Source organism: Crocodylus siamensis, chromosome 4, assembly GCF_052110815.1.
Source record: "Crocodylus siamensis isolate JL-2025a chromosome 4, ASM5211081v1, whole genome shotgun sequence".
In the NCBI taxonomy this organism is placed as follows: domain Eukaryota; kingdom Metazoa; phylum Chordata; order Crocodylia; family Crocodylidae; genus Crocodylus; species Crocodylus siamensis.
In genome coordinates, this window is record NC_143398.1 from 172,669,852 (window position 1) to 172,681,897 (window position 12,046).

Genomic DNA, 12,046 nt, shown 5'->3' on the forward strand with positions numbered 1-12,046 from the left:
GATTGTGGCAGGGCACTGTTGTGCCTGCCACTTTAAGGGCCTGAAGCCAGGAGCCGGCAGGTGTCAGATTAGGGCAGCCATTTTGGATCCAGGGCTGCCCATATAAACAGGGCATTTTGATGCTGGAAGGCCAGGTAACAACATCACCTGGCTGCAAGGCTGTGGGTATCAACTGGAGGTAAGGGCAGGAGCTATAGAGGATGGTCAGGAGGCTCCTGGTCCTGGGTATGACCTAAAATTGCACCCTGCCCAGAGTGGGTGGCCTGGTGGGGCTCTCAGTGGTGCGGAAGCCCCCAGGAAATGCCAGGGCAGTTACTACTCTGGAGAAAGACAGGTTGGGGCACCTTAACCCCAGCTCCCACCTTCAGGTGGGTCAGGACATTGGAGGTGGAGGGGGCCAGGCACCACTATGGCTACCTGAGCCCACCTGAAGAGGGAAGCCCCAAGACCCTGAGCAGAGGGGACATTGTGGAGCCCCGAGCAGAGGGGGCATTGTGGAGCTCCGAGCAGAGGGGACATTGTGTAAGATCTCAGGGTAGCACCATGATCTGCTGCTCCAGGGGGGAAGTGAGAGTCCCCTGTGAAACCCTGGAGCACCAGTCATGGTGTGAGTCACCCCATCCCCCCACATCCAGGAAAGGGGACCCAGAGAGAGTGTGGAGCTAGTGAGGCTGGAGGTAGAGTGCCCCTTCAACTGGTCAATGCTGGGGCCAGGACCAAGAGGTCAAAAAGGCCAGGTGCCCACTGCGAGGGGCACCCAGAGTTGTGGGCCTGGGGCTCTGCCTGGCCTTGGAGGTGAGGCCAGAGCCTGTGTATGGCCAAAGGTGCCAAGGGGGGACCATGTCCGAGAGGGGAGCCAGCTACAGGGAACTCAACAGCCTGAATGAAGGCGGCATAGGCCGCTTGAGTGGAGGGATCAAAGGAGGGTCCTGCTAGGAGGATTCTGGAGCCTAGTGTAGGGCTGGTGTGACTAATAACATCTGGATACCATCTGCGAGGCTTCGACCTCCGTTTGGGGAGGTACGGAGCCACAGATACCCCCAAAGGTACAATTGGCAGCCTCCCACCTTATTTAATAACTTTTCATTATTCCAGTGAGGCCTGGCAGACGAGACAGGTGGGCGGCATTCCCAGAGGCAGATGAAGGGCGAGCTGTGGCTAGCGGGGATCCCCACTTTGCCACAATATTTCTCCAGATGATGTATGAATTCTTCATTTGTGACCATATGAGACTAGAGTTATTCAGCGAGATGTTCCCTAATTTTATTGTTTTAAAGGCTTATTCTACTGATCTGAAAAACAAAACAAAACTTGCATGAGCTGGAGAATATGTGATTTAAAAGTACCACACACACACACATGTGTACCTGCACACACACATTATAAAGGTGAAATGTAAAGTATTCTGAAGTGAATATTTTTATCTTCTAGTTTTTCTTTTGATAGGATAGATTGAAAAAAAGGAAGAAAAAACAAACAATTAATGCTAAGGTAGTATTCTGTTCATAAGACATGCCTTTTATTTGTTATGAAATGGTTTTAAAATCAAAGGGACTGAAATAGTAATGTGGTGTAAAACCATAACCATGAGTAAATTAACATAAGAAAAGGATATTTTTTAATGAAGTTGGTATGCCTTTTATGTTCATAGTTAATGTGCATGCTAACGTGGTTAGGGAAACACTGATGAATTGCTATAAAGGAATATAAATTAAAACATTTTCATTTGTATTTTTCTAGGTATGAACTAATGCAGAAAGGTGTATTGGAACCCAAAGATATTGGATTTGTTCCAGACATATACACCCACAACCAGCATTTGGAAACTGAGAACAAGCGTTTGAAAAAGGACCTGGAAAACTATAAAATTGCTGCTAGGTATGTTTCAAAATAGTCTTAAATTAACTTATCATTTTTATATAGTGGATGCTTAAAAAATTATACCAGTAAGTTAATGGGATTAATACTTTTTTGTTTTTATTTGTGATGGCCTCTGTATAGTCTTTCTTATGGTTATGATCCTGAATCAGAGTCAAGTGAAACTGTCAATTTTTTGTTAGCCTTGTGTAGGGGAATAGATATTCTTTTCTTTCTGTCTATCTGGCTATTGCTAATGATACCTTTCTTTCAGTAGTCACAACAAAATACTCCCCATGATTATGAAAATATGGTATGGGACAAGAAGGGTAAAATTATAGTTATACCATTCCTCATTATATATCTGATTCTGCAGTCCTGTCAGATGTGTTTCATTATCTTTTTGGCCTTAGTGTTTCGTGTAAGTTGAGTATAAATTGACATGTATAACATTGACTGTATTAGCTCATGGAGCCACAATGATTTTACAAGGTCCAAAATAGCTCAAACTTTTTGTGATAGAGGGTCAAACATTTAGTCCATGTTATACAGAGATGTAGCTATGATCTAAACTTAGGGTTGCAGTCTATTTAAAAGCCTTTTTGATGCATCTGACTTTGTGTTTATTGATGATTTGCACTGAAATCTAATGGTTCATTTGAACTTTGACATTGCATGTTTTTTTGTGATGTGCTATCCTGCACAGTGCTAATTTCATCCATCTCATTTTTCTTAAAATTACTTGAGCAACCAATTTTTCTTTTAGATTATTCTTCTCTTCAGAAATTAAATAACTACAGAGATGTAAAGTAATAATCATTTTTAGTTTGGTGAATATTGCAGTTAATAATTGTAGTCAAACTACTGAACTATTTTCCAGTGTAAATTATTCATTACATTTTAATAGCATTAACACTTAGTTTAATTGGTTATGACTAATATTTGAATACATAATTTTAATAATCTGGAATAAAAATGCATTAAATAACTGACATTGTACATGTATAAATATATTGGCTTCATAGGAAGACAAGCTTCAAGTAACATCATTCCTTTTGTGTAACCTCCTCAGATGTTGGGTTTAGATATATAGGCAACTCTGGCATGGCAAGTCACACAGTTTTGGGGATGGGGCATAAAGTTCATAGTTTCATAGTAGCTAGGGTCAGGAAGGACCTGAACAGATCATCTAGCCTGACCCCCTGCCACAGGCAGGAATGAATGCTGGGTTCACAAGACACCAGACAGGTGATCATCCAACCTCCTCTTGAATTTGCCCAAAGTAGGGGCGAGGACTACTTCCCTGGGAAGTTGGTTCCAGATTTTGGCCACCCTAACTGTAAAAAATTGCCTTCTGATTTCTAACCTAAACTTATTCTCCATCAGCTTATTACCATTGTTCCTTGTCACCCCAGGTGGTGCTGGGGAGAAAAGGGCTCTTCCTATCTGCTGTTGACCTCCCCTGATGAGTAGCCACCAGGTCCCTCCTCAGCCTCCTCTTGCTGAGGCTGAACAGGTTCAGGTCCCTCAGTCTCTCCTCATAGGGCCTGTCCTGCTGCTTTCTCACCAAGTGGGTGGCCCTCCTCTGAACCCTCTCCAGGCTGGCCACATACCTCTTAAAGTGCGGCACCCAGTACTGGACACAGTACTCCAGCTATGGCCTAACCAAAGTTGCATAGAGGGGGAGTATCACCTCTCTGGACTGGCTTGAGATGCACCTTTGGATGCATGACAAGGTATGGCTGGCCTTGCTGGCTGCAGTCTGGCATTGGTGGCTCATGTTCATTTTGGAGTCACTAATGACTCCAAGCTCCCTTTCCGCCTCTGTGCTTTCAAGGGGGGAACTCCCCAGCCTGTATGTATGCTGTGGATTCCTTCTCCCAGGGTGTAGCAACCTGCATTTGTCTATGTTGAACCCCATCCTATTCTCATCTGCCCACTTTTGTAGTCTGTCTAAATCTGTTTGCAGCCTCTCTCTTCCTTCAAGTGTGTCCACCTCACGTTACATCTTAGTGTCATCAGCAAACTTGGACAGTGTGCTTTCCACCCTCTTGTCCAAGTTGTTGATGGAGATGTTAAACAGTGCGGGCCTGAGGACAGAGCCTTGGGGTACCCCACTGTTCACATCTTGCCAGGTTGAGTACAACTTGTCCACCACTACTCTTTGGGTGTGCCCCATCAGCCAATTTTTTACCCATCCAACTGTGCAGGCATCAATGCCACAGTCACTTAATGTATTGATGAGGATGGGATGAAAGACTGTGTCAAAGGCCTTCTTAAAGTCTAGAAAGACTAAGTCCCCGGCGACACCATTATCTAAGGATTTAGTTACTTGGTCATAAAAGGCAATGAGGTTGGTCAGACAGGACCTGCCTTTGATGAACTCATGCTGATTGCCCCTGAGCATGATCTCCCCTGCAGGCCCCCCACAAATGTGCTCCTTGATGATTCTTTCCAAGAGCTCCCTGAGCACCAAGGTGAGACTTACAGGCTTATAGTTACTTGGGTCCTTCTTCTTCCCTTTCTTGAAAATTGGGACCACATTAGCCTGTTTCCAATCCCCCAGCACCTAGCCAGATGACCACAAATGCTCATACGGCCGAGCCAAGGGCTCCACAGTTACCCCTGCTAGCTCCCTCAACACTCTTGGGTGGAGGGCATCTGGACCTACGGATTTAAAAATGTTTAGCCCTTCCAGAAGATCCCTATCTACATCTGCACTGACTGAAGACCTGACAGAGCTATCCCCAAGATTGTCCCTGCCTCAGGTGGGATATCCTGGTCCCTTTTCAAGAAAATGGAGGCAAAGAAACTGTTAAAAATATCAGCTTTCTTGCCTGGTGTAGCCACAAGATTATTGTTTGCGTCTTGCAGGGGCCCTACATTGCCTGGTGCCCTCTTCTTGCTCCCGATGTACTTGAAAAAGGACTTTTTGTTGTCCTTAATCCTGGACGCTAGCCTGAGTTCCATCTCTGCCTTGGCCTTCCTAATAGCCCTCTTATACTCATGGGCCAAGGAGGAGTACTCCTCCTTGGTGATAGCTCCTCCCTTCTGTCAAGTGGCCAGCTGGGTAGCTTGCCTTCCCAAGAGTCTTTGCGACCTTTTCTTTTGTTTTCTCTTCCTCCAGAGAACTATACACATACATAGATAGATGAACTAGATGTGTATTTCCATAGGACCTCAGCCTGCTGGCTGAAGTGATGGACAAGTCTTAGATGGAGCTCCTCACACCCACATTCTTGCCTACCATGTCTTTGGTGTTTATAGGAGTATGTTCAGTAACTGGATGTGCAGTTCCGCCTGGTCATCATCTGCTGTCCTGTGATACTGAGGGCTCCACCACCCCTACACCCTTGCCTGGTCCACCGGTTGTCTAAGCGTCCTCAGGTTTGTATTCAGCTGCTGGGTTCCTCCCCAGGGCCTTTACCTCAACAAAAGAACTGAAAGGAATCCACGCCTCCTGTCCTGGAGGATTGTCGACCGTCTTTTGGCAATAAAGAAACAAAATATCAGTGCAACTACTTTCTCCTTCCCCTGTTCATGTCCTTATGATCACGCCTCTTGCACCTTCTATTGGGATCATCACAGTACCCTCATCTCATTGAGGTCATCATTTATAATTTTTTCTTGTACCCCTTTTAGGGTCATTACAGTACCAGGCTTCAATAGTGCCCCTCTATTACAGTCTTTATGGTACCTTTTCTCCGTGGGGCTCTGCCAGCTGCCGAGGAGATCGCAGGAAGTTCCTGACCCTGCTATTCCACTGTACCTCCCTCTAGAGCTCCTCCAGGGAGTTCCCTCTCTGCAGGAGCCTCTTTCCAGCCCTCCACGTGGCTATCACAGATTGCTCCAGCGTTGTTCGGCCCGGCTCCTTTGCTTCCAGTCATGCGCTCTCTCCTCCTGCCTGCTCCTGGCTCCTCTTTATACTGCAGTTTGAGTTCCCAGTTCCTCTCCTCCAGAAACACCTGGGTATGAAGGGTTTCAACCAGGCCCTTTGGGGCTGTGGGTCTAGGGTAGCTGCCTCTGGTTTTGGCGGGGCTCTCTCACTCTCTCACACTTTCCACTGGTTGTATGTTTCCTTTTAGTCCTCAGGCATTGCTGAATGCCCTTGCTGAGCTAAGGGAGTTTCTGAGCACTCTTACCCCCCCTTGCTTCTCTCAGGGTCTGTTATCCTTTGGGCCTGAAGGATCACCCTCTTAAGGTATGACCATCCCTCATGGACTCCTATGTCCCCTACCTTCTGGGCTCTCAGTGCCTCCCCCACTAGTCTCCTAAGCTCATTGAAGTTGGCCCTTCTGAAGTCAAGGGCTTTAGCTTTGGTGTGAGCCCTTGATGCCCTGCATTGGATAGTGAAATCCAGCAGGTGATGATTGCTATTGCCCAGGTGGTCAAGGACCTGCAGTTCCCTCACCAGGTCATCCCCCATGGCCAGAACCAGATCCACCAAGTCATTACCCCTAGTGGGGCTGTGTACTTCCTGGATAAGGCAAATGTCCTGTAATATAGCCAGGAACCTACGCAAATGGCCAGACCTGGCTGTCTGCTCCTCCCAGCAAATGTCTGGGTAGTTTAGGTCACCCATGACAATAACATACCTTGACCTAACCACCTCCATAAGCTGACTAGAGAAGTCGTGGTCCAGCTCTTTCCCCGCTTGGGTGGTCTGTAGTAGACTCCCACCAAAAGGTCCCTTTTGCCATGCCCCCCTTGTAGTTTGACACATAGTGTCTCTGCCTGACCCTCCTCTAACCCGAAGCTAATCCTTGATGATGTGAGGCACTCTTTGACATAGAACGCAACCCCCTGCACCACCTTTCCTCTCTGTCCTGTCTCTTCTATATAGGGTGTATCCCCGAATGCCCACTGCCCAGTTGTAGGTAGGGTCCCACCGGTTTCTGTGAGCCCTACTAAGTCTGGGTTCTTACTTGCAATCAGGAGGCACAATTCCTCCTGCTTACTCCCCATACTATGAGTATTAGTCTAGAGGCACCTGAGGCCTCCTGAGGGTGTACATGCCTCCCTCCCACTCCCAGGACAGTTGTGGCCCCCTGCTCCCTGGACACTGATGCTTACCTGGGCTTCCCTTCCTCTTGTCATCCTGCATGCTGTTGAAGCATCCTTTCCACTCAAAGCGGCCCCTTCCCCTAGCGAAGTTAGTTTAAAGCCCAACATACAAGATCAGCCAACCTAGAGGAAAAGATACGTCTGACCTTAAGGGAGAGGTGAAGCCCATCCCACCCCAGCATGCCCTCCTTCCTCAAACCCCAGTTGCCCAACTGCCTTAATGTCTTCCAGCAACCTAATTGTTCTTTTTTCTTTCTCTGATTATACAGTGAGCTTTATATACCTAGGCTTCAGCGGATATTACAAGACTCTGTGATTCCTACATTGGGTAATATTTCATTCTTCAAACAGTTCTACCAGTGAAATAAATTTCAAAGTTCTCAGTGACCTTAATGAAGGGGTGGGCAATTATTTTGGGCAGATGGCCGCTTACTGCATTTTGTCAAGCCATCAAGGGCCACATGACAGGCAGCCAGGGGCAGATAAATATTAATTTTCTAAATTTTTAGGGGCCCCGCAGGACAGATAGAATGGCCTGGTGGGTCGCATCTGGCCTGTGGGCTGCATTTTGCCTGCCCCTGCAGCTTAACGGTACAAGATCAGGCTCTTGTGAAACATCAGTTTCATTTATTTTGCTATGATTATTTTATATATTAATAGAGTGTTTTTACTTGAATAGTGAATGAAGCTGAACAGATCTAGTATGAAAATATGGGTAAAAGAGGGGTTTTTTTCCTACCTTTTTAAGATACAAACAGACCTTGTTTTATTTTTTTCCCTTGGGTTCAGGGCACAGCTGATGCAACAGATTGGCAGATACAGACATCACCCAGGGCCATTTTTCCCACAGGATCAGGCCCGTTGCTTCCAGGACTTCAAGGACCTCATCCTGTGGGACAGTGGCCCTAGGTACCTGGTGTCAACCTCAGGAACCCCATGGGGTTCCCCTGTTGTGCAGTGTGAAAGGTGGGCCCTAGATACCCCTGCAGTGGGTGCTTATGCTGCACAGCAAGGAAACTCCATGAGGTTCGAAGCTCTGCATTTGCAGATGTGTGCCCCAGGAATTCATTTGAAGTGGTTCTCTTGCACTGCAGCATGAAATGTGCACTCAGGAATCCTCTGCCCCAAGTGGCTGGAGAACAGTGACAGCCCCAGGCTCCCAGGTTGTCCCAGTCTATTGAAATGAATTTCATATAACAGAAATGGTTTCAGCATTTTCTTATGCATAAAGTATATAGGTAGAAAGAAGATCCTGTGTGATAAAGGTGTGACAAGCTCTTACCAGCAATCATCACACAAACGTTTTTAGGCAAGGGGGAAGGGTGTCTCTTTGTTGATGTTTTGTGCCTCCAAAAAAAAAATCTGGTGTGACAAGGGCTATGGGCTATTTGGAAGCCTAGAGAGCTCCTCTTTCTAGAAATATTTATGATAAATCAATTAATTTATTTTAGGGTTATTTTAGGTTTATTTTACTGTTAATAACTGTTCCTTACTCATGTGTTCATTATATACCTGGAGTGAAGGAAGTGTTTTAGCAGAAGACAGAATTAGTATCCAGCCAGTCAGAGATTTCCAGTGCTCAGAAAGTTTCACAGCTGACAGAACAAAACAGAGTGTCTCAGAACATTAGGGGAATGCTGATTTGCCTGATTAAAAATAATGATTTCTGATAAAAGAAAGCTACATGTTTTGCTCGGTGCATCCGTCAGAAAGTTTACATTGTGAGATTCATCACTGTGAAATGTATTTGAAAATAGCTTTTAATTAAATTTGGCATTTCTGAACTTGCTGTTCTTGACAAGCATCTTGCTTGAAAAGAGACATTATTTGTGACACCAACGGTATGAGGGCCCTATGTAAGAGATTGTAAACCAATTTCCTCTGGCTTTAATGTTGTTTAACAATCAGAAGAAAAGATTTACTGTCTAAAACCTAAATGTAATTTTATTTCAGTTATTTTAATGCAGTATTAAAATGATTATACGGCAACTGTAGGTACTTTCACTAAACTGCAAACTGTTACTCAGATATATTTCACTAAAGGTTTTCAGCATTTAAGGAGAAATTCTTGATCCTGTATGTGAATGACACATTTTTAATCTTCTGCCCAGTATCTGAAAAGTTAGTATTGTATAACAAAACAACTAGAAAAAAAAATATAAAAAAGTCACAGACACAAAAATGACCTTCCAAATTCAACAACACTCTTCTCAATATTAATTAGAATATAATACCATGAACTTTATGTACATCAGCTATTTTAGAAACTTAAAAAAATAAAAAAAAAATATTGTAATTAAAAAAAAGAACATTTAAGATTATATTTCGGGGTACTCAACTTTTTAAAGCAGTGGTCTGGTGTTTGTGACCCAGCTGCTCCATGGGCTGCTATTTGTTTTCTCCAAAAGGGGAGGGAGGTGGTTGCCAATGTTAGAGGGAGGGAGGAAGAGAGAGAGGAGGGAGAAAGGAAGAAAGGAAGCAACCCTGCCGAAGGGGAGAGTAGACGGAGAGTACAGGAAGGACTGTGGGGACCAGTATCATGGCAAAGAGTAGGCAAGAAAACAAGCTGACCAGATTCAGTCATTTTTGGGTCCAGATTCAACCTGTGAACCATACTTTGAGCACCACTGTCATACACTTAGTTTGAAAAATGTAACTGTGTATTGGTGAAGTAGTCATACATTTTTAATTCTGCTATTTTATCCCTAGTACCCTGCAGATCATATCTTAGGTTTATATAAATGGGCACAGTTCCCATTTGGTTGATCAGCAAAAACATTATTTTATGTTCTGCTGGAACACTTCTATCAATATAGCAAGGATCTTCTTTCTGCTTTTATACTGCATACATAAGAAAATGCTGAGAACTTTTCTGTTGTCATTGATTTCAGTAGATGGATTCAGATTTAAGCACACTGATTTAGATTGAAAAGAAATAGACATATGCAGAGGATCATATTCTCATGTGGGGTAAATCATCATAGCTGCCTGTTCTTTGACAGACAAGGTTCTTTGGGTAGATGTGATATCTTTTATTAGACCAACTAAATAGCTGGGAAAATTTGTTCTTTGCAAGCTTTCAGGCACAAACACCCTTCTTCAGGCCTGGGGAGAGTCTCATTGGTGTGCTCTTCTGGGTAGAATAGAAGCCAATATGCAAAATGCAGGTCTGTGAAAATGCAAATGCATGGCAGTGAGGTCCTTAGGGAAGAGGAAACATTGATGACTCAGTTGATGGTCTAACCTTTAGGGTAAATTAGTTTATACTTTTCAGTTGAATCATGTAACAGTTTCCAAGCCCTATAATATCTTGTCTGTCTTGTTGGTTTGGAATACCTCAAAGCCCATATACTTGGCCTTTTGCCCATGTTTATAAAAAGTTAATACATGTTCAGTATTGTCTGAGCATATAACATGTAGCCCATGCAGAATGATATATGTCACATAAAATGTCCATAATACCCAACCACAATGTATAGCAAAAGGATATAAAATTTATAGCACTGATATGTTGGGAATATATTAAACAGATAAGGTGCATCTACACATTGCCCTATGGCAACCTTTTTAATGTGTCATTTGGAAGTACTAAAGCATGGTGCAGTAACTGCTTGTATTGTGCCATGTGTGCAGCCCCTGCTATAACCTTCACCAGGAGAGTAGAAGTTCAAGATCTCATGGTAGAATAGTCATGTTGACAGATTGCCAAGGAAAGGAGTCACTTTTGGCTTTGGATTAATATCATGCATAGTTTGTACTAATATATAGATTCATAGATGCTAGGGTCAGAAGGGACCTCAACAGATCATTGAGTCCAACCCCCTGCCTAGGCAGGAAGGAGCGTTGGGGTCAGATGACCCCCAGCCAGATGCCTATCCAGCCTTCTCTTAAAGACCCCCAAGATGGGGGAGAGCACCACCTCCCTTGGGAGCCCATTCCAAATTTTGGCCACTCTTACCGTGAAGAAGTTTTTTTCTGATATCTAGCCTAAATCTGCTCTCTGTCAATTTGTGACCATTGTTCCTTGTTACCCCAAGAGGTGCCCTGGTGAACAGAGTATCTCCGATCCCTTGCTGCGTTCCCCTAATGAATTTGTAGGCAGCCACAAGATCACCTCTCAGATCACCTCTTGTGGAAGCCAAAGAGGTCCAGGTCCCTCAGTCTCTCACAGGGCTTGTCCTGTAAGCCCCTAGCCATACAAGTAGCCCTCCTCTGAGCCCTCTCAAGTCTATCAACATCCTTCTTGAAGTATGGCGCCTAAAACTGGACATAGTACTCCAACTGTGGTCTGACTAATGCCACATAGAGGAGAAGTAACAGCTCTTTGGTTCTGTTTGTTATGCGACTGCCGATGCATGATAAAATGTGGTTAGCTTTGCTGATGACTTCGTCACGCTGATGACTCATGTTTATCTTGGAGTCTGACTCCAAGATCTCTTTTCGCTTCTGTGTTGCTAAGACAGTAATTTCCTAGCCAGTAGGGTGTGCTGGATATTTTTGTGCCCTAGGTACAGCACTCTATATTCGTCGTTGTTGTACTGCAGCCTATTGTGTACCGCCCACTTTTCTAACCTGTCCAGGTCTGCCTCCAATCGTTCCCTCCCTTCAGGAATGTGCACTTTACCCAACAATTTAATATCATCTGCAAACTTGAACAGAGTACACTTCACACCCACATCTATATATATAGTATATTCCTGTGCTAAAACTTTCAGCAGTTTCAAAAAGGTCAAAAGGTAAAATGCATCAATTTTTCATGAACTAAGTCAATAGCTATATACAAATTACTATAGGAATGTTTATTTCAGGGTTAGTGTTCTCAAATTTGCTTCTCGCTTCCATGTGCTCAGGGAGAGCATGGTCTGATAGTAAGGGTGGGGTGGGTTGGAAAGGCTGCAAGTAGAAGAAGTGGAGACGGGAGTGGAGGGCAAAGGGGCCACATGACCTTCCCCCCCCCCCCAGATTTATTTTCCCTGTTGTAGCAGTGAGAGATGAACAAATTCCAGGTAAACGTCCCATACTTAGATTCTATACTTGGAAACTTTTCCACAATTTCCGCTTTTCCGCTTTCCACAATTTCTTAATTACTGGGGGGCGGGGGAGGGTGTCATTTTATGTTCAGGGT

At 44.4% G+C, this 12,046-nt stretch overlaps 1 protein-coding gene across 1 annotated transcript in view; it reads left to right on the top strand.

Moving 5' to 3' along the window:
* The window catches only part of SPAG16 (sperm associated antigen 16), a 947,700-nt gene that overhangs the window by 50,898 nt on the left and 884,756 nt on the right, over nt 1–12,046 (top strand). Inside the window, exon 5 of the mRNA XM_090041227.1 lies at nt 1,741–1,878. Within this exon, the coding sequence (XP_089897353.1) occupies nt 1,741–1,878 (138 nt within the window). The remainder of the gene's footprint in view (nt 1–1,740; nt 1,879–12,046) is intronic.